Source organism: Penicillium macrosclerotiorum (genome assembly GCF_028827735.1).
Source record: "Penicillium macrosclerotiorum strain IBT 26536 chromosome Unknown utg000009l_segment0_segment0, whole genome shotgun sequence".
Classification (NCBI taxonomy): Eukaryota; Fungi; Ascomycota; class Eurotiomycetes; order Eurotiales; family Aspergillaceae; genus Penicillium; species Penicillium macrosclerotiorum.
In genome coordinates this window covers 1347420-1372589 of record NW_026643088.1, presented here as the reverse complement: position 1 = coordinate 1372589, position 25170 = coordinate 1347420, and the positions used below count along the sequence as shown (strand labels likewise).

The 25170-nt window shown below is 51.2% G+C and overlaps 7 protein-coding genes across 7 annotated transcripts; 1 reads left to right on the top strand and 6 right to left on the bottom strand.

The window, feature by feature from the left end:
- Positions 1 to 725: 725 nt before the first annotated feature.
- N7462_009650 (D-mandelate dehydrogenase-like dehydrogenase) lies at positions 726 to 1830 on the bottom strand (the record flags this gene model as incomplete). Its single annotated transcript, XM_057081364.1, has 3 exons — positions 726 to 1465; positions 1523 to 1572; positions 1682 to 1830. The coding sequence occupies 3 exons, from the start codon at positions 1828 to 1830 to the stop codon at positions 726 to 728; spliced, it is 939 nt and encodes a 312-aa protein (XP_056930201.1).
- Positions 1831 to 2518: 688 nt separating this feature from the next.
- N7462_009649 (uncharacterized protein) lies at positions 2519 to 4503 on the bottom strand (the record flags this gene model as incomplete). Its single annotated transcript, XM_057081363.1, has 2 exons — positions 2519 to 3779; positions 3854 to 4503. The coding sequence occupies 2 exons, from the start codon at positions 4501 to 4503 to the stop codon at positions 2519 to 2521; spliced, it is 1911 nt and encodes a 636-aa protein (XP_056930200.1).
- Positions 4504 to 5349: 846 nt separating this feature from the next.
- On the bottom strand, positions 5350 to 6857 carry N7462_009648 (Cytochrome b5; the record flags this gene model as incomplete). Its single annotated transcript, XM_057081362.1, has 2 exons — positions 5350 to 6570; positions 6627 to 6857. 2 exons carry the CDS (start codon positions 6855 to 6857, stop codon positions 5350 to 5352), a joined length of 1452 nt encoding a protein of 483 aa, XP_056930199.1.
- Positions 6858 to 7266: 409 nt separating this feature from the next.
- On the top strand, positions 7267 to 9006 carry N7462_009647 (cytochrome P450; the record flags this gene model as incomplete). Its single annotated transcript, XM_057081361.1, has 2 exons — positions 7267 to 7420; positions 7475 to 9006. The coding sequence occupies 2 exons, from the start codon at positions 7267 to 7269 to the stop codon at positions 9004 to 9006; spliced, it is 1686 nt and encodes a 561-aa protein (XP_056930198.1).
- Positions 9007 to 9184: 178 nt separating this feature from the next.
- On the bottom strand, positions 9185 to 11056 carry N7462_009646 (fungal specific transcription factor domain-containing protein; the record flags this gene model as incomplete). Its single annotated transcript, XM_057081360.1, has 5 exons — positions 9185 to 9905; positions 9979 to 10060; positions 10121 to 10255; positions 10323 to 10567; positions 10662 to 11056. 5 exons carry the CDS (start codon positions 11054 to 11056, stop codon positions 9185 to 9187), a joined length of 1578 nt encoding a protein of 525 aa, XP_056930197.1.
- A 1578-nt stretch (positions 11057 to 12634) lies between these two features.
- On the bottom strand, positions 12635 to 15535 carry N7462_009645 (putative C6 transcription factor; the record flags this gene model as incomplete). The annotated part of the gene is made up of 1 exon (XM_057081359.1): positions 12635 to 15535. The coding sequence occupies one exon, from the start codon at positions 15533 to 15535 to the stop codon at positions 12635 to 12637; it is 2901 nt and encodes a 966-aa protein (XP_056930196.1).
- Positions 15536 to 22295: 6760 nt separating this feature from the next.
- N7462_009644 (hydrogen/calcium exchanger domain-containing protein) lies at positions 22296 to 24224 on the bottom strand (the record flags this gene model as incomplete). The annotated part of the gene is made up of 4 exons (XM_057081358.1): positions 22296 to 22308; positions 22402 to 22544; positions 22637 to 23178; positions 23270 to 24224. The coding sequence occupies 4 exons, from the start codon at positions 24222 to 24224 to the stop codon at positions 22296 to 22298; spliced, it is 1653 nt and encodes a 550-aa protein (XP_056930195.1).
- Between the last annotated feature and the right edge of the window lie 946 nt (positions 24225 to 25170).

The following is a 25170-nucleotide window of genomic DNA, read 5'->3' as shown; positions in this document are numbered from 1 at the left end:
CGGTCAACCTGGACAGAAGCAACATACCCCAGAGAAGTGAACCTATGCAGGCGGTCCGAGATGGATGGCACACAACTGCTGGAGTCCCCCCCTCCCCTCCGTTTCGACACAGTCTTCGCTCTGTATTTTAACCGATTTGACGTGCACTTTTAGTACTTTATCGCTGGTGTTTGCTAGAAAACTAGGGACAGCGAGAGAGAAAGAAAAGAGTGTTACTTAGGAAGCTGCGAGGAGAGAAATCTAAGACTAAGATTGCTACCACAACCGCTGTTCAGGATCGCAGTGTTGAGCCGTTAGAGGGACTTCAATCCCACAACTGTCTGCATCCGTCTCATGATGCACGATCCCCAAATATAATGGACCCGGCACTGTTGTCAGGGTTATCTATTTTGACGTCCATCCTTTTTTGGATGAAAGTACGCTTTTTTGGCTGACCTACCGTATCCACCCACAAAATGGAATGCGTCCGTTGGACTGGAAAAATGTTTATAGTTTTCGGGTGACTGAAAAGTCTACCTGGGATAGGCTAAATGGGGGATGAGAATTTGCGATCGGTGACAACGAGCATCTACAATATTCCAAGATGGTTTGTAATTGAGATTAATTGCGTTGAAGACGGTAACCCGTTCCACTGGCGGAAAGTGGTATGAATTGCTTTATGCCTGATGTTTGATCTTTGAAAATGTTACATACAAAGTGAAATATCATGTGATATTTGCCAACAATCAAAGCTTAGAGTTCAATACCTTGAACACCAAATTCTGATTAACAGGAGTAATGGCCTTACCATTTTGATGGAACGAGATGATGTTCTCCATACCGAGACGCTCGAATCCAATGTGAGAGTCCAATGAGGCACCGGCATTATGAGACATAATCTCGACATTCTTCATTTGAGCGAGCTCACGATTAACATGGGGCTCGCTATAGTGCACATCTAGTCCAGCAGCAGAAAGCTGGCCCTTCTTGAGCGCATCAACCAAAGCAGCTTCATCAAGTAGTTTTCCACGTGCAATGTTAACAATTCGTGAGCCACGTTTCATTTTAGACAATAAAGATGCGTTGAGTAAAGTTTCTCCGCTGAATGGAGTGGCCACAACCACACAGTCTGACTCAGCCAAGAGAGTATCCATGTTCCTATGAAAAATGGCTTGAGATACCTGTTCCAGATTTCGGGGCATCTGGACAATATCGTGATAGAGAATCTTCATGTTCAGAGCTAGATAGGCCTTCTCTGCGGTTCGACGGCCAATCTGACCAAAGCCAATGATGCCGAGCGTGTGACCCTTGGGGTTATGTGAAACAGGGGCCAGGTTGCGGTTTGCATCCACAAACTGGTCAGCATCAAGTGAGCGTGCAGCCATGGCCGACCAAGAAAACAATCGGAATGTGGAAATGATTAGCCAGAGAGCGGCATCAGCTACTGATTCAGTACAAGCCGCAGCAGCGTTGCAATACACAATCCCTAATTAGCTAAAATCAGCAGAGCCTTTGCAATATGTGTCGAAATAGAATTTCTTACCCTTCTTGGCCAAGCAAGCGGTATCAACCCAGTCAAAGCCAGCACCAGCACTGGCGTACACTTTACAAGAGTCGGGAAGCAAGGAGATCAATTCTTCATCCCAATTACCCATCTCACCACCAGTGTTCCAAAAAGGACGGTACATCGCTGAAAAATCACCGAACTTTTTTCTCCTTCAGGGCTTGAATGAACTCCGGACGCGACATGCTGTATGATCGACGAATCTCAAAATGATCCTTAAACTTGGCATATAATTCATGATTCCAGCGAATATCGTCACCCAACTGAAGAACAATCGGTTTGCCCATTTTGAATCTGTGTCTCAAATGTCTGAAAGGCAATCTCAACTATGTACGGGGCATATGTAGGGGAAATTCAGTGGTCAATGAAGAAAAGGGACACAAAAAAACATCCGCCAAACAATCCAAGTAATCCAAATTAAATATTATCTTTTTATGTTGTTTTCCTTCAATCACGGCTATTGTGATGGCTATTGTAAGGTGACAGCTTCCGACGCTGTTGTCGGCTATTGAATGGGTTCGGCTAATGAAATCCGAACATCATCACTACGCGCGGCGGGTCAGCCCGAGTAAGCAAGATTTTCAAATTTATTCTCTATCTTCAGGATTTGAGAATTTGCCGGTATCCATTGCTTATTAATAGAGTGTTAGAGATTAACTGATACTGACCTGGACAGCACGGAGACAGCTATCGACGTATTCGTCATTGGAGCCACTGTCATCATCAGTCGCTCACCTAACCCAGGCCGTCTGATTTTGAGTCGATCCTCAGCACATCAAAATTTAGTTCCGGGTGCTCATGATTATGGTAACTATGTTCAAGTTATCTGCCTAAAATAAATTCTAGAAAGGAAAGGAATACCGAAGATGTGACTAACAAAATTGAAGATGATGTAGCTGCTATTGGCTGTGTAATTACGTAGAATAATTTCTATGGGGAAAAAACCAATGTTTCTGTACTCTTTGATGAGTCCTTTCAAACCAAGGTAATGCCGGTATAGCACCCATCATTTCTGACCAACTCAACTTTCATGCCATCGTCCAGCCCAACCGAATATAAGCTACCGCCGAGATCAGCCACGTAGACGATGTTGTTGGTCCGATCCAGCTTTAGCCCAATCGGCTCATGAAAGTGACGTGCCAGAATAACCTTGTGCATGTCAATACTCTCCCCTCCCACATATGCACGATACAAAGCGCAACCCATCGGATGCTCTCCACGGTCAGTCCAGTACAGCGTTTGGGTTGTGCTATCGATCTCTATATCAATCGGCTCTGGCAGATCATCGAATAGACACCGGATGTCCGACCGATTCTCAGCGGTCTCACCAGACGGAATATCAAGACCAGCGCAGAAAATCCGGCCCCGTCCACCTTTGCTAGGTCCCTTCTGCGTCCAGTACATTACACCATGCTCATCATCAATCGCGATGCCTACACACCAAAGACGCATTTGATCAGTCAAAATCATATCAGGTGTTGGACGTCGTTGCACTAATATTTCATGGTTGCTGCCGTCGAAGTTGACTCGGTGCACACTTGTGCCTTCGCGGTCGCAGAAGAACACCTGCTTTCGCGAGTCGATGACTGAGATTTGCTTTGGAGTGTGGGTTTTGCCTTGTGGAATAAGGCATCTTATCTGGCTACCATCCATATTGGCAGACCAGACAGACCCATCACGGGATGCTGTGCTGCGACCCATGTTTGTCCAGAATATACGCTGGGTCTCCAATGAGACATCGACACCATCTGGGAGATTCTGTCCAACCACGATAGGTGTCAACTTTTGTGTCGCGAGATTCAGGAGCAAGATTTTGCCGTTTGAGTGCACCTGTGAGACATCACGAGCGTTACCCCCGAGGCCCACGTCAAGCAAGTAAATGTCCTTTGCAGTGCTATGGGGGTTGGCTGGCTGTGCTTCAGCTGTTGCAGATCGGACGATAGGGGGATATAAGCCGCCCTTCTCGCTTTTCTTTCCGAGTCTTCCTTGGTTGAGATAGTGTTCTCGCAGCCAGTCGACGGTATTTCTGGGATCCAACCCACGCTCCTTCACGTAGTTTTCCTCGATATAGGCAACTGTGTCCAAGCCAACTTGATCCATAAGCTGACATGGTAGTGGGCCATTCTTAAACATGTGTTCCCAAAGAAGGTCGATCTCGCTGGGATCGCTCACGCCGTCAGAGAGGATGTTTAGGATCTCACGTTTGATTGCTGCCCAGAGGCGATTGAAGATGAATCTATCTCAGCCCAAGTGGTTAGACCAAAAGCAGGAAAGATTTTTAACTTGAGAATGTATGAAGAGGACACTTACCCCGTTGACTCACGCCGCGCAGCCACAGGGAGCAAGCCACACTCTCCCAGCACATCTTCCAGATAATTTATGACCCCCGGGTCGGTCTCTCCGCATGTCATCAACTCAACAGTTCGGATGGTTGGTGGCATAGTAAAATGGGTGTTGAGAATTCGCTTTTTTCTCTCAGACGAAACTTTGGAAACAATCAAGCTCGACTTGAAAGAGGAGCTATTTGAGCCGAAGATGCAGTCCGTCGGTGCGTGCGCGTCAAGTTCGGCAAATGTCTCCGTCTTGAGATCTAGTATCTCTGGCACTGCCTCGACAACCAGCCATGAATTCGAAACTGCGGGCTCGATCTCGGTGAAGGTTTTGTAGTTTCCGAAAGGAGCTTGCGTGTATGCCTCAAGGTCAACTTTCCTAATGGAGGTCTCGGTCTCGGTCCCCTTGGCCCCATCAATGGACTGCTTCTCCTTGCTGATACGAGGCATCAATGAAAACTCCTCCTTGTGGGCATCGATGTAGTCCAAAGAGCTTTGAAGTGCTTCTGGGGATGGATCTCGAATGTGCACATTGTAACCAGCTGCCACGAAGACGCAGGCTATACGACGACCCAGCACACCACCACCAATGATGGTTACGGGACGGTCGGTTCGAGGCTTGACGGACATTGTGGTTGCCTGGAAGGACTTGCGTTTTGGAAGAACTTATGGAAATAATATTTGAAAATTGGAATGAACAAGTATGTCGTTATGACGTAGATGTTGAGCGATGCGAGAAAGGGATACAGCAGAAGAAAAATGAAATAACGTCTTTTATATATTCTTCTTCTTGAGAAGTTTCCGGGAGAAGCTTCCGAATAGAGGAAAGTGTTCCTTGTGTATTATGATCGCTCACAACTTTTTCTACCAGGTATACCACAATATTCACCACCGGAGCTCGGCATCTACATATCAGTGACGAGAACATACAACATCTTAGTGGCTCACATGGAGTTCCCGGGTATATCGGCGTAAATGACAAGGTTTTTCAACTAGGTGGTACCAATTAAAACACCGAGGCTCTGATCAGATACATATCCACTCCGTGGTTGGAAGCTGAGTAGAGCCCCAGCTGTCAACAGACAACGCCGGGGCGGACTCGGCTCGGACACAGTACGGAGTCAGCTCGGGTCAAAAATCAACCACTTCGGATCGGCAGGCGGAGACCCATAGGAATAGTTTGGTTCAGGCCGCATAGTTTTTGATTATTATTAAAGTACATCTTATGGTAATGTTTTATTGCAAGAAGCTTATGAACCGGATAGAGCGTTAATAGCAATGTGACCCTGCAGCGAATCTTGAACAATATATATATGTTCAGATAGAAAGTAAAATGACAACATTTGTCTGATTTTAATGAGAAGTGCGTATTTACTCCAAAATGCTTAATAAATTTCCAATTTCGAACTTATGCTAACACGTATTTATCGAAAAAAAATCCAATTCACTTTCAACGAGCATGTTTCGTCGTTGATGTTAGAACAAAAATACTTGATCAGTGGCCTTCGACAAACTACCAGGCTCCTGCCAACCAATCCCTGATAATGCCTTCTTCATAGCATTAACCATAGGCGGTGGTCCACATAGTAAAACCTTGTGATTGTCATCCGCGGGTGGTAGATAATCTTGAATCAGATTTTGTGTAACAAATCCACGATGCCCAGTCCATCCCTCTGCAGCGTGAGACAACACATACTGCACATTGAACTTTTTCGGAAACTTTCGTGCAAACTCGTCCAATTCCTGTCGAAGTAGTATGTCTTCCTCTGTATTGTTGGCATAAAGCAGATTTATCTGTGTTGAATCGGTATCGTCATCGCAGATTGCCCGAATGAGCTGATACATGGGTGTTATGCCAGTTCCACCGGCGATCATACCAATACGTTTGGCGTATGACTTGCTGTACTGCATTGCGCCCTTGGGTCCACGTATATCGATAGTGTCGCCGATTTCCATGGACTCCAGGTGTTTGGTCATTTGACCTTGCGGATATACTTTCACAAGAAGCTCAACACGGCCGAGGTCTGTGTTGTTCGAGACGGGTGTGTATGATCGTGACACAGGTTGTCCGTCGATTGTTGCGCGCAAGGCGATATGTTGGCCTGTCGGGAGGCCCAGAACATCATCCGCATTTGGGAGGCCAAAAACGAAGCGGTAAACGTTGGGAGACACGTTGTCCTTGCGAATGAGAGGAAAACTCTCCCATTTGCGGGGATCAAGGGGCGATGTCTTTTTAGCCTCTTTGCCTGCAACGCCATGCGAGAGTCCATCAAGTCTTTTACGAAAGATGATCTTATTAGAGCGTGTCGCTCGATGGGGCGAGTAATGGGTGAACTCCTGCTGGACATCCAATTTGGAAGATATCCACATTGTTAAGCCCATTGTGAGCGACAGCTGTGCCACGCTGGCAATGCCAAACCCAGACCAAAATTGACCAGATGAGTTGGGTCGTCGGTAGAAGAGAGTCACAGCATGGTCACCGATCTTTTGCAACGACTGGAGGGCGGGGACCGGCCCCCAACCATGTCTGTAAGCAGTAAAAGCTGCCACTCCCAAGGCACCGGTAAGACCGAATTTGAAAAGGGCATAGAGAGCAGAGCCATATTGGCTCTTTGAAGGTTTGCTGACATCGATAGCGGCTATCTGGGCAACTTGCTCGTAGGTTGGGCGGTAGACCTCAACTGTCTCGGCATGCTCCTGATTTCAAGATATCAGGCCATTTGACTTCTCATGGAGCTGGTTTTGATACATACCTCACTTGGCAAGTCGCCGATATGATATTTTTCAAGTTCATCCCGTGCTTCGTCGGAGTGGCCGGTTTCTTCAAAAGCCTCGGTGGCATCACTGCCGCCTACTTCGATCAAGATGGCGCTCCCGCCTGGGTGATCTTCAAGATACTTGGTCACATCGTAAACTTTATTGTGTAAAACAATCCAGAGATCATCTGCCGTTTTGTGCTTTTGCACTTCTTCGAGTGTATACATGCCGCAGTATATGATTCAGACAGTAGCTTCGACTAGCAAGAGATTTATTATTGTGCGAGAACATATATATAGGTATTAGATTAGCCTTCAATACAAAAGTGGAAGATTTTACTTTCGGACGCGCTCGGATGTAAATTGTCTCTCGTCACGGCCCGAAGAGCACCAAGTTCTCGTTCGGTTCCTTTAGGTGGTTCCGCCACTGCCCCACGCAGCTCTCGTACGAAGTTCGCCCGAACTTCGGAGACCAACATATTCCACATCCGGAATAGATTTACCTCTTCTAGATTTCCTGGATAACCGGCACAACATGGAATGGCAAATAAGATATCAGACTAAACGGATATATTTAAGAATTGCCCATGCAATAGCAGAAATGGCAGTCTCGAGATCGTCTCGAATCCGCACCACGATGTCGATTTCCCATGAAATACCACACAGCCCATCTTTTTACTTGATTGGAGATGATATTTCGACTTCACAGTCGGTAAAACTTGATCCACAATGGAAACTTGAAGATGTTAAACGTGCCGTTGGTGGAGTTTTCCATGTGGCCCAGCCTTTAGGTATGCTGGTGGATGCAATCCTTGAACGTGGGTTTGATTGCTAACAACAACCAGGACTGTCTTTTCACGAAGGAGACGGCGATCAGGAAATTCTAAGGGTCGAGGAGCTTTTGTTAGCCAGCTCTTCTAGCAAGCTTATTGGACTTCGTGTTGACGGACAAGCTGTTCAGAGCCCCCAGGGACCAGAAGGTCTACCTCTAGTCGGCAGTTTCTATGAGATTTTCCCAGACCATCTCGGAAACCATTACCGTCTCTTTCGCAAATACGGCCATGTCATCAAAACGACCAATATGGGCAAGACCACATACTTGACCGATAGCCCGGAGGTTGCAGCTGTCGCGCTGGCCGAGTCAGTCTATATGACGAAGAAAATCAACGAAAGCCACCCGCTTTGGGGTGTCAAAGACAACACTGCTATTTTCATCGGCGACACTGAGACCGAAAATTGGCGCTTGGCCCATCACTTCCTTCCCCCAGCAATGGGCCCCAAGGCCGTGCGCCACTATACACCATTAATGCAGGAATGTGCGCGGAAGTCCTTTGCGGTCTTCGACGAGCTCGATTCTCGAGACCAGTCGTGGAATGTGTACCAGTACATGGTCAAGCTTGCGTCGCAAACAATCGGCAAGTTCTCACTCGGCACCGACTTCGAACACTTCAACAGTATTGATGCCCCACTGCATCCCATCGTGACCAACATCGCCAGCCTGCTTTCCCTGAACAAAAAGATCACAGCCCGCGGCGAATGGTATCGTCACCTCCCGTTCGGTGATCCCGCGCGCCTGAAACAAGTCCAGCGGACGATCTACTCTCTGCTACAAGAGCAAATCGACCGAGTCAAAGGCTCAGGAATTGCAGGTATGCCAATGAACGAGGCCGCCATCAATGCCTCCTGTGTCGTCGACTATCTCTTAAACACAGTGGATGAAAACGGCCAGAAGTTTCCTGAGGGGCTCATCCTAGCAAACATGCTCATTGTCACCGGCGCTGGGTTCACGACGACTTCAGCCCTGATGTCGTGGCTTATTTACTGCCTAGTCAACTATGAAGGCACGCAGGACCGGCTCTACAAAGAGCTTTGTGAGGCAGGCATTGCCAGTTCCAATAAACCGGTTGACTGGACGCCAGAGCTGGCTCACGGGCTGCCTTACCTAGACAGCTTTGTCAAAGAAACCCAGCGGCTGCATAACGCGTCTTTCCAACCGGGACGCACCACCAAGGTTGACGTTGTTTTACCCGGTGGCTACCGCCTACCGCCAGACAGTGTCATTGTCCCGGCATTGTACGCAATTCATACCAACCCCGAGGTCTGGAGCGATCCGTTCCGTTTTGACCCGGATCGGTGGGCCGGGGAAGAAGTGAAAAGCAAGCACCGTTGTGCGTACATTCCGTTCGCGACGGGTCCGCGAGGATGCATTGGGTTCAACTTCGCGCTGCTCGAGGTTAAAATCTTGTTGTCGGAGCTCGTGTCGCGATATGAATTCTTCCGGGAGGGTCTAGATGCTGTAGAGTATGATCCGGAATTCCAGTTGATTCGGCCGCTGAACTTTTATGTAAGAGCAAAGAAGAGGGCTGAAGTGTCTTGAGAGATACCTTCCTTTCGTTAATAATGTGCGATGCTGTGCAGTCTATAGTGGGCATTGGAATGAGAAGTCCAAAGAAAATTGAAATAAATTGACGCTCTTGAAAAGTTTCTCACTTGTATAAAGCGCGAGGTATAGCACTTCGATTCCACCCCGCCAATTTATTATTGACCAAAGGGAATCAGTACATATCACTTGAACCATTCGAGATACTCTCTTTCAATGCTTTCAATGCTCTGGAATAAGGACCAAAGGACCGAATATTTGTGTCAGCATCTTGCCACGACGACATGCGCTCTTCATGCCCCAATACGGTGACCAGTCTTTTCACCAGCTCTGCAGAATGTGCCTCGGACGCCCTGGCGTCTATATTCTGCAATGTAAACGCACAACTCACCGCATTATGCACAAATGCCCAAGAGCGACATACAGTCGCTGACAGGCGGTGCATATCGAGGAAACTCTCGATTGCTTCGGTGGCACGATTACAACAATCCTTTTGCAATGAATCAAGGTCGACAAGTGTGGGGTTCGTAGTAGAAGTTGTGTCCAGAATGAGTCTGCAGAGGCGGCAAATGCCATAGTTGACATGAATTCGGAGGCCCAGGTATTCAAGGTGATCTTGTAGCGTGCGGCATCGGGACTTGCTGCGAAGAAACGGAGCAGCATCATCCCAAACGGCTTCGACGCGGCGTTTGTAGGTGAGTGTTGAAGACACTATCTCAGTGTCGTAGTTGCGAGCACGGTCAAGTAGGACTTGACAAAGAGTGAAGATACATTCGGCAAATGACTTCTCCGGTCCCGAATCTGCCCTGTGGGGAATAGTACTGCTGTGGTTGATTGTGCTGGGTGGCCTGTCGTATGTGAAAGAGAGAAACGTGTCTTGCCATAGAAGCATCCACCTGAAAATGGGTTAGTGGTTTTTAAGATGGTGATATTTGGAGATTTTAATACCATAATCGTCTGCGTTGATACCTATCTATGACGGAACTAGAAGATTCAGGCAAGACAGCTTCCTCATGGAGCCCAATGCTCTGCGCGAGACGCATGGTCGCACCTGCGAGACAAAGATCAGCTATATCAATAGATCAGAGGCAGACATGAAAAAACCACATACCCATTAGAATCCAAGCGCTATTGGTGTCCAAATTATTCCGCAAGCAATGGCCAATCAAAGCCATGGCCTGAATTTGATTCAAATTGGTATTGTTGAAAAAGTTCGAGATCCGTAGACATTGAAAAGATGAACAGACTAGCATCGTCGAGTTAGCCAATTTCACTTCCCTTTACATCTATTTTTTATTCTTCATAGAACTCACCAAAGACTTTGGATCGTAGATCACGTTCTTTAATTGGATCTTCTGAGAATTGCACACCCCCGGCGAGCACGGCAAACAAGAGAGCCAGCCAGGAGGAATCAATTTCGTCCAGTGAGGACAATTCATTCGAACGATCCAGTTCAGCACGACGATCTAGAAACTTGAATAGCGAGGTTTCGAATTGTTCGATTGTGACGAGACCTGGATAGAATGGGTATGCGCAGTTCTTATAAACTTGCCAATACCTAGACATGTATAAGCATCCCAGTGTTTTGAAAAAAAGGTTTCCAGGGAACCAGTGCAAATTTGATGGTCACCGATGTTAGAAAACACTCTCACCTGATTATATCTGAATCATCAGGCAATGTCATAGAAACCTCTCCAGCGCCCGCCTCAGGCCCCCACAGGCTAGTGAAGGGATAAGTACGCGGCACGAGCTGATCCAACACAAAAGCATCAGGCATCGGCGCGTCGCGAGATGCCTGCCGGCATCCTAGAGCAGCAGGAATATCCGAGTGGCTACCCAGAAAGATTGTCGCGCCAGTGGCGTCTTCGACAAAGTGCTTCCCTGATGATTTTGCCGGCACAGAAGGCTTGTCGCGAAGGCTGAATGATGCGGTTGATTCCGGACTTGCATGTGCTGCTGCTGTTCCGACATTTTTTACATGACTCTGAAGAAGATCAGCCTTTAGGCAAGAGATCTGCTCCTCGATGCTCTCAAGGCGTTTAATCATTGTATCAACCGCTAGATCCAGGGCCAAGTTCGCAGGTGATAGATCTTTCCTTGGCCCTTCAAATTCATTACCCAGTTCTTCGCTAAAGCCGTATTAGCTATATGCTTGAATGAAATCTCGATAATTGTGAAATGAGGGGTGAAACTCTTCCAGCTCTCTTGTATACAGGCAAAAAGAAAGACGGCAATAAGCATACCTTCGTCTGCTGGCCTCGGTTGCTCCTTTCGTAGATGGCGTACAGCACAACTCTGGATGATTTCGCTGCACACAACTAGAACATGGCTTCTCTCCATTGCAGCGGACTTTCCTGTGTCGACATGGAAAACATGACTTGATGCCGCGACTTCGTCGCTTGCGCTTAAGCAGCTCGGTCACGCGGCTAGTGTCATATGGGTAGGGATTGGGAGACGAAGGGGCAAAAGAGGATCGATCCATGGGATTAATATCCCAGACAGTATTTCTATTTTAAGAGAAGAGACAGGAAGGGGATAGGCGGGACTTGAATTCGGTCTTGGAGTTTCTCATACTTGGCAAATCCGAAGCCGAGGCGTGCCGGAGGTCGCGATTATGTCATCCTGGCTCGATGCCGAGAAATGATCATCGAGTGTATGGGTGAGGTTATCCGCTCTAGACTGCAAGAGATCTACACCGGTGCTATCAACGCACCTTTGGAAGATGAATTGGATAAAATCAAGAAGTTCAATGAATCAAGGCAAGTTGGGTGGAGAAAACAACAACGCCCGTAGGCATATATCAATTGACACAACACACAGCTGGGCTCTCAAATCAAATCGAAATCAAAGACTAAGTCAGGCTCAGACTCAGCGTAACGCCGTGGCTCGTAATCATATCCAGAACAAAGACAGAACAAAGACAAAGCAGACAAGGGAAGCGGCGATATGGCACATGCCCATATCCAATCCCGACCGACCGACCGACCGACCCGTAGACAATTGATAGAGCTCGCTCGAAAAAACACAGCATGTAACAATAAGAACAGACCGATAAAAAAAGGTGAAAATCCAGAGTCATCATAGACACGGAGAGCAAGGGAGTAAACAGTAGCTCTTGGAAATCGAATCCGATTCCATCAAGCAAAACAACCAGACACAACAACCCAGACTCCCCTCCAGCGTCGACGAGACAGAGCAAGAAGCGATATTTAGAAGAAAGAAACAACCAGACAACTGGAAGCCAAGCAGACATCAACGAGTAGTTCACAGTTTGTGTCGGGGTATCAACAATGATTCGTGAAAACTCAGAGCTTCAGTCGATGGGGAAGCCAAGCATTGAATCCCTGCCGGGCCGATTGGCGCCTAAATCGTGCTATTGCAACACCACAAATATCAGACCCGCGATTCCGCCCCATTTTTTTTTTCAGTCACCGGCTTTCGTGAATAGCGAAGGTGGTAGGGGTAAGAGCGAAAAGGGGTCATCATGCAGTACGAGAGCATGTATCCGACGACGAAGGAGTAACAAAGGATAATGATAGGGGAAAAGGGGGGAAGAGGGTAAAGGAAAGTCATGAAAATAATAGTACAGGGGAGCGCAGTGCGCCTCAATCAGCGTAAAAAGTATTTAACGACTGAACTGGCTCCAAACGGTGCTTAGCCAACCGACGGGAATGCCGATCTCCGATGGTGCATTGAGGGATAGTTGTGCCCACTCGCATCCATCCAAGAAAGCGAGCACATCATCCCCGCCCAGACTAGATGACAGGAGACTGCTATCCGGGCCTTCGGTTGAGGTCAAAGGCGGAGATGGAGCAAGCTGGGTGACCGAGCCTGGTGGTGGGAGCACGGGGACATTATGCGATGCTGTGGCGTTGATAGGTGGCAGGGATTGCGAATATGGTGGTGGCGGCGCCGAGGGACGAGACGGGAGCCATGAATTGATAGGCTGCAGGCGATTGCTTGTCGCAGTGAGATACTGTGACGGAGACTGGGTAGTCGCAGCAATGGAAGGCAGGTTGGGAGGGGATGAAGTGTACATCGGACCATCTGGGTGGTGCTGTTGTAACGATGGCAGGGAGTAGGGAGATTGTGAGGGCATGGGGCGAGTGGTTGGAAGAGGGAGACTTGGGCGGCGATCTCCGTCGTGGCCAGGTAGAGGCAGACCAGGGCTGTTGACAGGGACCCAGGATTCACGTCGGCCACCAGCACCGTCGTGCTCGCTCGTATCGCCAATCTCACTCTTCACAGCATTGCTTCCGGCGTCGCTAAGATTGGTTGCGCGGTCTAGCATCGGCTCACCAGACACGGTGATAGCGGTGCCATCATCATCCACAGAATCCGGCAGCTGATCCTCAAGACTTCCAAAGTCCAGGAAAAGCTTTTCAAGGAGCTTGAACTCCTCCAAACCGCCGCCCAAACCGCCTTCACGAATTGGCCGTACTCCGTTCGAGGCAGCATGCTCCGAGGCATCAGACATGCTGTCCAAACGGTTACGAGAGTACCGACGGAATTCACGCTTGACTTTCGAGAAATAGCTGTGCAGGCGATTCAGAGTACGGAACCACCCAGTTGCCATCCTCAAGCGTGGGCGCATCTCTCGCAAAATATCAAGTGCTTTCCGGGCTTGGGATGTACCCATTTGATGGCTGTCATGACTTGCCGGTGGGGCTTTGGCCCCCATGAGACCATCTGGATCCATGTGAGTGAAGTGAGAGCCATAAACGCCAATGAAGGCAGCATTATAGATGGCGAAACCGACAAGGGGATTCTCAACAAGGGCACCGCGGCCTTGGCAAGTGACCACGAGATCGATCATCTGTCGAGCAGCCTTGAACAAATCGCGAGCACTATCCCTCCAAAAAGTCTCAGGAGGGCCGTTGACTTTATCGGAAGGGAATAACGGTTCGTCCAAAGGACCAACAGGTTCATTGCAGCGGAGAGGTAAGAAGGGTACATAGGCACGATGTAGAACGATGACAGACAAGAAATAGACGGCATGCATCACTGTATAAGACGCCAAAGTTGTCTTATACATAATGTGAGTGTCGGTATTTCGTAGAGAGTACTGCAGGTTGCGGGAGAGGCTGTCTTGGAACTCATTGAGTTGCATGCGTAGAGATGCGAAGCGTGATTCTGGGTGCCATGGCGGATATTGCTCGGTTCGCCGGCCACCGGCACACGACCACTTCGCAATGCTTCCCCAAATACGGATGATGCGAATTACTCGGCTAAGAACCGACTCCTCAGCACCAACCTCCCATCGATCCACATCGTCCTCGCTGGAATCCTTGCGACGTGAGATCGGTGACCAGGCTTTGCCATCTGGAGTACCATTGGCAGCAGGAAGTTTCTCGTCCCCGAACCCACTAAAGCTTTGACGGATGCTCGGGATCTGCACACCCTGGGAGCCAAAGCTTTGTGGGCGACGAACAGTAGGCTCGTTCAGACGAGCAGTCCGTACGCGCTCACCAAAGGCAAAGGCGTTGTCACTCGGGAGCTGGATCCCAAGATCTTTGACGCGAATCATACGAGGGCGATACTTGCCACTGCTCAGACAACGGTCTAGGATGAAACAAGCCCAAAATGTTCGGCGTTTGGTCTCCTGAGAAATGATGTCGTCTGAAGTCTGCTCCTTGGGCTCAACACGGCGCGATGTCAATCCAAAGTGATCCGCCTCGGTCTTGAGGCCTGGCGATGATCGAGAAAGATCGCGGGGCGGGAACTCGTTCTCAAGTTCGAATGGAAGACCCATGGCCTGTGCTAGGCGGATAGCCATACCCACATACAGCCAAGCGCTCTTGCCGCGGCACATACCCCACTCATGCAGGGCCAGCATCAAGAGGGCCTGAACCCGAGCCAGATCCGGGACCGCGAGGCTCGCGCCATCGAGGCCGGCCAGCCGGCTGCGCAAAGCTGTCGCATAGTATTCGGATGCCGCGAGGGGGTTGGATGGGTGACCAGGGGAGGCGGTGGAGTGCGCTGCGACCAAGGGTGGATGAAAGCGAGCCGTTAGGGCCAGGACCCCGAGAGGAATCAAGGAGGACGACGGGTCCGACCTGGACCCGGGCAGCCGGGGTGCATCGTGCCCATCCAATGGCGCCACGGCCGGGGGCGGTGCCGGCGTTGAGAGCTGTCGAATCTGACCCAAGAAGGTTGCTGGGTGGAGGAAAGGTAGAAGCGTGGCGAAGTGCGACTGAAACAAGTCAAAGACGGCCTCCCAGACCTTGGTCGTGAGGATGGACGAGTCGAGGGCATCCAGACCGGCCTTGGAAGCCCCAGGGGTGCCCGAAGCACCGATCATCTTGCGCGAGCGATGTCGTTTAGGACCATCCCAATCTCCATTTCGATCGTCGCCCTCAGCCAGGGCGGCCAAATCCCGTTTGGCACCGCTCACGCCAATCGCGGGGGTCGGATAGACACATTCTCGGCCGGAGGATTCGCATGCGCGGCAGGTGGTGTCGATGCCGGAGTTGACGCATTTGATCTTACTGCGTCGGCATCGAGCGCAGGCGATGCTGGATCGCATGGTGCCTACGGTGCAGACGCACAATCTGCGGACGTATAAAAACTCGGGATCTTTCGTTCACGCGGCGATTCCCATCTATTGGGGTGGGGGAGGTGGAAAAAGCTCGGGAGCGCACTGTGTATGGAGAAGGAGGGAAGACAGGAAACGGAATGCACGGGTCGTGATGGTCGTGAGACTCTCGTCGGCAGATTTGGCTTAGGCGGCAGTCCTCGGCTGTTTTCCTTCGGGGTTGAGGCTCCGTGTCAGAATTGCATATGCCGAGCGCATAGAGAATGCGTGGAAGCACGCGCACCCACACGAGGTCTTGGTACTTACAAAATTGAGTCGACAGTGCGCAGCACTGAATCAAAGCCGAGCGGGCGAGGTAGGGGACGTGTGGAGGAGAGAGAGATGGAGGGAGGGAGAGAAGGGGAAGGCCCAAGAAGTGCGGGAATGGGCGGAGTGTGGGGGAAGGCCAGTCGGGGCACCGGACCGGGAATGCGTAGGTCGGGAGGGAACGGAGTCGAGAACACGGCAAACGGGGGGAAAGTAAAATAAGTCCACTTTAGGTCAATGACAGCCAAGTGGACAAGGGACCAGGAAGAAGGGGGAGACCAGAAAAAAAGAAAAAGGGAAAAAAAAAAAATTATGGAGCCGAGAGCCGCTGGGGAACAGGGCATTTGAAATTGCGGAGGCCCAAGTATGCAAGGACGCGGCGCTGGGATGATTCGTGGAGAGTGGAGCCCCCAGGTTTTCCGGCTGCCGAGCTGGAAATAGAAAAGCGAACCGCCCCGATGTCCGAAATGGTCCCCGGCCTGGATATATATGATCAGGGCCTGGATTCGCCAACCCTTCCTCGATCGTTCCATATGAATATGATATTCAGTATACCTCCTTATTATCGCAGTAAAACCATATATGATCCCCCGTCTTAGACTTGAGAGGATCGGAAGAAGCGAGCCCACAACCCCAAAGTCCGGGGTACCGATCCTCCGGCGCGTACATAATCACGGCAACTCAAAGGTGCCTGAGCCGGCCGTGGCCGTTACCCCAGAAGCCCCCAAGTCCCCCCCCCCTTCCCTTAAGGCCCAAGGCCCAAGCACCGGGCCTGCCCCGTCTGAACTCACTTGCCGAGGGCCCCCCCTCCCGAGGCCTGTCAAACAACCAGGGCCATGACGATACCCACGATAAGCATGATACCACCCACACTTCCCACTGGACTACTAATCCTCTTCCCGCTCAAACTGTCGAGGCTGCTGGCCTCAATCCCTCCTCGTTCATGACAGGTGCGGTCAACCGACTCACTCGAATCAAAATGGCGCTGCCACCTCGACGGTTGAGAGTCCGTTGAGGCCCGAGCTACCCCGATCGGTCCCCAATTCCCCGTCTAGCACCCACATGATCTCATGATCGTCACGCTGTTCAAATGTTGCTCGTCCGGTCCTTTCCCGACCGAGAACGGGCCAGCAGCCAGCCGTGGAACAGCGCAACCGTCGCACTTCCAGGCCAATTGCAGATTTGGCAGCAGTCCTGATGGGATGATCCCCCAGCCGAGATGCCAATGTTTCCAATGGATCGTGACCGTCGGGAAGGTCGTGGCCCGGTCATAGGCGAATCGCCGATGACACCCAGGTGTGCTCCGGGGGATACGAGGGCTTCTGGGATCCGATGCGGAGGCCGTCAATTCCCCGTGAACCGTCAGCCCCGTCGAACTGGAAACTACGTAACGATGTGCCCTCCCTCACTCCCTCCCTCGCGTTCTCAGGTCTCGGTTCCCTGCACTGCTCAGTGACATGGCCTGATTGTCTCATTGTCCGGCATGTCTGGGTTTGCAGGAGACTTTCTTTTTTTCTTTGGCTTGTTGTTTCTCTTTCTTTTCTTTTTTTCTTTTCCTCCCTATTTCGGACCAGGATCATCCCGTTCTGACCGACATCTCACAGGCTGTCTGGCCAGGCTCGGACCATTCTCTCTGCCCTCTAGATGCCCGATCGGCAAGTCGCCAGGTGGACAGATCTGATTTTCCAAGAACCTCTTCTTCCCCCCCTCCCGGACCATACGTTTCCAATCGCTGTCGGGAACTCCAGAACAGGCAAGCGAGACGTCCGGACAGTTCTGCGAGGAATGGCAGGTGGACGGGGGGACAGACCAAGCCTCCACCATTGTGATCCACCGGTGAAGACTGATTAGGCCGAACCCGTAGGGCTTGGAGATTCTCTGGTCTTTTTCCCACACTTTCCCACATGGCGTCGGTCCAAAGAGGGGCACACCTGAGGTGGAGGACCATCATAGGCTCGGGTTGGGGTCTGTGATCCCTCGGGTATTCCCATTTCCCAGCACTCCTTCGTCGGTCTGTGGCTCGTGCTCGTTTCTGAGCTAGGGGACCTCCACTTCTCGTTTCCGCTTGCTCTTATGATATTTATTGATTTTTTTTTCGGGCTGGAAGTTTGGGTTCGCGGGCTGCGCTACAACTTTGGGAGGGGGCGACATTGGACTCTCGGGACGATCGGGGGAGTAACACCCCGGGCCCAGGACGGGGGGTCACCCAATGGACGCGGGTCCCTGAGCCCCCGGGGCTCCCCGCGGGGAGGCCGATCCGCGATTGATCCTCGTTCCAACACTCCGGAAGTTACATTGGTCGAGTAGTGAGAAAGGAGCTTGAATGACCGTGGCTATGGCGCTACGACGATAACTGAATCAGACGAACTGGGCAGCGAATGTCTGTTCCACTTACGCCCCCTCCCCGCCCCCGCGCCTCCGCTATCCAGGTCGAGTACGGGGAGGCAGCCGGGCAGAAGTACAAGGGCTAGGTACCTATGTTTTAGGTCTCATTGACGGCAGCCTCCGCACCATTCCTCGGTCGTCCCCCCCCAGATTCCAAGTCCATGAGGGGAGCCCACTACTTTCCTGTCTGGACACTCCATAGGGTTGCTCTCGGGGAGGATCCCCGTAATTTGAGCCCATTACGGAACAGCAACTTGATTCCGACATTCTCTGGGTTTCTGGTTGATCGCGCGGCCCAACATTATGCGCTGCATGGTCGCGGGCGCGGTTGGCCTGGGCCTTGGAACGAACGGGAATCCCCTCTTCCTGCAGGTTGGGCTGGGCTTAGGAAAGATCTGTATTCTGCGGGTTATGCAGAGACCGATCGCAGCGCCCTGGTTGACCATCATCTGGGGTATGCATCATGTGCTTGTATCCTTGGCAAGGAGAATGCAGGCTCGACTCTGAATGGAGCATGCCTGTCCCGATCCCCGCCCCTGTACCCTGTACGCTGTACATCCCCCAGTTGTCCGCTCGCCCACCCTGTCCGCCCCCTTGCCTCGGATGACGATGCTTGGCCCAAGGTGACACACGGGATAGTCATACACCGAGACTTGGCGTGAGCCTTTCTCTTCACCCTTCCCCCCACGGCAGACCCGTCGCATTTCGGTTCCGTCCGACGGGCACCCTGATTGGCTTCCAACCTCCGAGGCGCCAGCGACCCGACCCCGGGCAACCCCGCATTCGCTGAATTCGCATTAGGTAAAGTCGGCCCTGGCCCGACGTGGTTTTCGGATCCTTTCCCTCTGATGCTTTGGATCTTTTGCTGGACGCTGGATACCCTCGGGAGACAATCATCGTAGTATCACATAGGAGTTCGTAGGCGTTGGCCCTAATGGCGCTATCGAGAATAGACCGAGTTGTCCCGGTCCAGCTGTCGAGTACTTCGAACGAGGTCGAGGATTGGGAGTACTGCGATCCTTGTTTGAGCCATGACCAGGCATCGGCAACCCAGGATTCTGCCGAAAGTCATAGCATCCCTAACCACGGCGGACCCCGACTAATCCTGGGTTGAGATCACTGGACGTTCATGTGCGCCCCGACTCGGCGACGGGAATTCCTTTTGCCTGTGAGGGTAACCGAGTGGATCCTTGTTTGACTTTTGCCCGGTGGATTTTTTTTCGGCCAGGCACGAGAGCAATTGGTGCGGAGAAGAGTGAGCTTAACAGGGAAATTTAAGCAGCCGCTTGCTCTCTCGCCTTTTTGTTTCCCGAGGCATTACGAAATATGTCTCGACTCTATTAGCGCCGACGAGTCAACTGTATAATCAGTGATGCATAACAATATGGCCCGGGATATGCCGTGTTTCCGAGGCCTTCATGACGAGGTAGAGTATATCCTAGCGACGGCTATACTCCGGAAATTCCATCAACTCCGTATTCTCCGTAGAGAGTGACACGATCTCGCTGTTTAAATGCCACTCCACGGTCCAATGACTGAGATCCAATGACTGAGACCACAACTCTCGCAATCCTACCGTCCTCTCGGTGAGATACTACCACGGCCTCCACCACGAATACCACACTCTACTCTATAGAAGAAACGCTGTCGCCGGAGATCTGAGAGCCCAGACCTGGTTTCCCTTTTTTTTTTTTTTTTCTTCGGGTCTTGGCGTTGGGGATGCGCGCCAGACTTCCACATCGAGTCAATCCCACGGGGAACATCCGCCACCAAATCCAAGCGTTCTCCCTCCGCCAATCATCTTAGGAAGCTGTTGTTTCCTACCATTTCGTCGTCGTATAGGCTCCGTACTCCGATCAACGCTCAGCTGACAGGCTTTGAATGATCATAATTCCATGCTATGCCAAAATCCGCCGTCTATTCATGCTGACCAACTCCACCCCCTCCTGGACTTTTACCTAATTCCTCCTTAGTCCCTGTCCAATCACCTGCATCACCTCGATCCAACTCCGGCCCCTCAAACGGTCCCCCAAGTCCCCTTCTGAACCGCACACAGCAAGTACTGCCAGTCCCGATTCCCCTTTTACCCGATCCAACGGGGGTTCCCGTGCCGCGCTCCGGATTACCGAATCGGTCTGCCAAACGGGCTCGGCCACTGTCAAGGTCCTGTCGCATACTCTCGGTCGAGATCTGGCTCGCAGACTACCCTTTGTACCTAGAATGCCGACTTCGTATTTATTTTTACTAGCAAAATAAATCGCATGTCCTATAGAATGATCAGATCTAGAGTTTCCCCGTTTCTCCGGCGCCCAGGTTCGTGGGAAAAACAAGGGGATCGGGATCTTACGTCCCGTCCCAACACGGAGCCGTGTCCGACCGTTCTTAACCCCAAAGCCACCAAATATAGGGCGCCAAACAGATGCCCTCGTCACCGAGAGGGAGAGATGACTTGATCGATGCAAATATCCCATTCCCTATATTTAGATTAATCTATAATTCATCAACTGTAATCTAGTGATATACTCAGCAGGCGCTGCGCTGCAATAGGTCCGCTTACCCTCCATAATACGCACTCTCCCGGCAAACCATCCGGCCCGACCGAACTTGTCCCGCCCGACCCGGCGACAAACCGTCCCATAATAAAACGGCGTCCACAATATTCTTCCATGAATCGCAATGCCCTCCTGGGCCCCCCAGAAGAAATCCACCCCCCACATCGGGTGCGGGTAAAAGGAAAGAACAGCACAGAGAAAATGGGTTACGGTCTATGTCCGATGGAATCCCGATCCCGAGAGTTCTCTCCCCCAGTCTCGCCCGGGTCTTGTCATCGCTGGGGCCTGCGGCATGAGCGTTTAGCCCGTCGGCGTGTGAAGATTTACAAGGGACGCTGCCCTCAGGAGGCGAGCAAGGATGTATATGCACACCACACCAGAAAGCATCGGCTCGATGATGTCTTGCTTCGCGTCATTGGGGAAAATGGGGGAATGGGAGCAGTAGCGCGTTCAGCATGTGGCATGGGCCTTAGTTGTTTTTTATGTGGTTCCTTGCTGATGCCCGGATGAAACGTCGCCCATTTGGAGTAAAGGTTCACGCTGCTCCAAGGTCGGTCCCCCTGCTTTCTAGGCATGCCCTGAGAAAGATCTGGAAGGGCAAGTGCTAAACAGGTGGCTGCTCTGTGTGGGGTTCGGTGGAATAGTAGTTTCCCTGTATAGCGAGGTAGTAGTACGGAGTACTTTTTTAGAGCACGGCGATCTAGGCGGGGCTTCTGCTCGATAAGGACGGTGGTATTCAGAAGTACTTTAGTGGCTCGTCTGTATGCTGCCAGACATGGAGCCAATAATGGGACGTGGGGGGCAAGCTAGGGTCGGGTCGGCCTTTGAACCTATTCGGGGGCGGGGGGAGCGGCTGGGAGAAGAACCGATTTAGGCTGTGGACGTTTAGGCTGTTCGGCCTGGATGAGAGTGGCTGCCGGTGCCTGCTTCCTCCGCGTGGGGTCTGGGGATACGCTCGGGCATAATGCTGAGTCCTGCGGGCTGACTCTGCAGAGACTATTGATCAAATGGGTAGTTTCGTGCGAGCGAGCTTATGGCCATGCTTTTCAGTTGAGCTCTCAATACATCGGATGGTGGGTTGTAGATTGAGAAGTAGGAAAGCGTATGTCGATATAATGGCTTCGATGAAACCCGAATTCCGAGCTGAGACCATAGAGATAATCCGGGGCGTCGATACATTCCGATCTATATACATATCAAGACTAGTAGTAAATTCGTTGAAGGATAAAAGAGAGAAATAAGGGAGTCCTCCAACAGGGAGTGTCTGTTTCGCACGGCAGGTCGGATCATTTCTACTTTCCATTAACTAACAACTATCATAGATTGAAGCATTACGACCCCGATACTACCTTACTTGTTGGGGGAAGAGAAGTTAAGGACGTCAAAGTAAAAAAAAAAAAAATTATAATAAAGTAGGCACTATACAAGAGAGCTAAAAAATTTCTAAGGCAAATTAGCAACCCACCGAATAGCCGACCAAGGCACTGCCTGGATGATCACTCGCAGAATCAATCAAAGAACCTAATGAGAAAATGTAACGTCAGAAATTGTTCGTCGACATGAAAGGGACGGAGGAAAACGAAAACCACAAGGAGCTATAGCCAGGGTACATACCAAGCAGCAATGGCGATAATCAGATACATCATCATGAGCAAAACGCCCTCCAGCCAGTGAGATTTACCGTCACCAATCAGGTAGTTAACCAAGAGCACCGAGACAAACAGTAAGATCACCTCAAAGCTGTCGAAGTTGAGAGTCTAACACACACACGTCAGTATAAAAAGAGCCCCCTCGACACTGATAAACCCCAGTTGTACAGTGCACATCTATAGGGAATAGAGTCGCTTACCATATTATCCACTCCCATGATCCACCCGATCACCACAATAAGCGGTAAAACCAGCAGCGCAATCTGCATACTCGAGCCCACGGCCACGCCAATCGCCAGGTCCATCTTATCTTTCCATGCAACCGTCACCGCCGTCGCGTGCTCTGCAGCATTGCCCACGATTGGCAACAGGATCAAACCCACGAACGTCTCGCTGATGTTCGTCGTCGTCGTCAGCGCGTCGATCGAATCAACCATGAACTCGGCACAGACAGCGACAAGTGCAGTCGACACACACAAGGTCAATCCAGCAACCCACAACGTCAGCTGCGGCTGCTCGTCCTCGTCTTCCGGATCGTGAAACTGGACCTCTTGCGCGGCACCACGCCCACCCATAGTAGTCGCGGTCATCTTGCCAATTTGTGCAATGCCACGGTTCGCATCGCCCTCGCTCTTGGAGCGCTTTTCGACCTTCTGACTCGGGGCGTTGTACATGTCGGTGTGCGACTTCAGCTGGAAGAAGAGGTAGCAGCCGTAAACGATAAGGAGGAGTACGCTGGTTCCTAGACATTCAAGTACAAGAAGTTAGGTATAGCTACAAAGACAGCGAACGCGGGGCCCCTTCCAGTCAGATATAATCAGATAGACACTTACCTCGAGACAGTTCTGCGGTGTGGTCCTGCTTGGCGCTGGACCAGGTGTGGAACGCAGTAGGAATGATCAGACTGCTTACAGCCAGCGCAAGCAGACTGGCGGCCGTCTGGGCGACGGTCACGTTGAAGTGCTGCTCCATACGTTCAAGGCCGCCGAAAAAGAAGCACATACCCATGACCAGCAACAGATTCGACAACATACTGCCGATTAACGATGTTTGCACGATCAACACCTCCTTCTTGACCAAAGCGATGATGGCGACAATCAATTCGACGGCGTTGCCGAACGATGCGTTCAGCAGCCCGCCAATCGTCTCACCGGTGCGCATAGCGATTTCCTCCGTCGCATAGCTGAGCATAGCGGCGAGCGGGATGATCGCGATGAAATTGACCACGAAGATAGCGATGGGGTTCGCGTCGACCGCGTGCAGGGCAATGCCCACCGGCGCGGCGACAATCAGGATGTTTATCCACGAATTCAACACTGTCGCACGGATCTGCGACGCCACAGTGAACCTGGGTGCCTCGTCAAGCGGCTTCGAATCCTCAGGGCCGTGCTCCTCGCTCGGCTGGCGCTTGAACTTGCCCAGAAAACCGGACTTTTTGGGTCCGCGCTGGCGCGCCTGATTGCCTTCGATCTCGGCCTCGAAGTCGATGCCACCGCGGGATGTGGTCACTGTGTCGGCATTGATCGGGTCTTGGCTGATGTTAGACGGCTCCGGGCCGCCGTAGCTCCCATTCGTTTGCCAGTCGCTGCCTGCGGACTCTGGCGGGTACGGGGAGTTTTCGACATCCCTGTCTGGATCTCGGGGCCGGCCCTGATCTTCAAGTGGAATGGAGGCTGTGCGAGTTGGGCGGCGGCGGAATTTTTTGAATGGATTGTGAGACGCGGGTTCGCCGTCTTGGTCATACCAAGCTAGATTCCGGGCTTTGCGGCGGTAGATATCTAGAGCCATCGTTTCAGTATTATCAGCTCTCTATTTGTCTTTTTTTCTCTCCTCTCCCTCCCTCTCTCTCTCTCCTGCAGTGGTGGTGGCAGTGACTGCATGAAGAGACCACTAGATCAAGGGTATAGCCCCTGCAGGGCCTATCAAGTGATGAGAGTGTAAGGTATATAGGAAGGCTTAGCACTCACGCATTATGGGAATTAAAGAGGCAATGCAGTATTAATTGCCTTGACGAATAGGTAGCGGATTTAGATCGTAGAATGAAGCGCTGTGAACCATGAGTATATTATTCCTTTTCACCGAACTTGCAGGGTTATATCGCCGCCGAGCCTTCTTCCAGTTATGACAGTTTAGGAAGAGAGAAGAGCAGGGCTTTCAGGCGCGGAGGGCATGGGCTTTAGGACACACTTGGGCTCTCGTGAGAACACCCAGTGTGCTGCGCCTCGCCTGAACGCCGGGGCCTGTTGGAAAAATAGGCGCCTAGATCCACGCATGGGGAGCCACGTACGTTGAGGAATAAAGAGAGTTTTTCAACCGAGTTCGACCATCCAGAGGTCAGCAGTGGAGAGAATAGAGTCGGTTCTCACAGATTGAGCGGGATGTGACGTGGCACAGCCCCTTATATCGTAGCCACAGATGATATCGAAGAACTAGGGAAGGGAGGCGGAAACTATGATTGAAGGAAGGAACCCGTGGAGCCTGAATCCAGGAAGTATCTGTCCTTTGGGGATTCTTTCTTGTTACGTGCAGATGCAACAGTCAAAGGGTACTGGCAGCACAGCCAAGCAAGGGAGGTGGGTTTTGCGGGAAATCAACAAAGCGAGCGGCAGCAGACGCGACGCAGCCAAACGAGCGCGCAGCGGGTGACAAAGAGAGGGAATAAAAGGAGTGAATACTGATAGCGGTCAGGAAAAGGATCGGCTAGGAGAGGGGAAGAGAGAAAGCCAGGCAGACT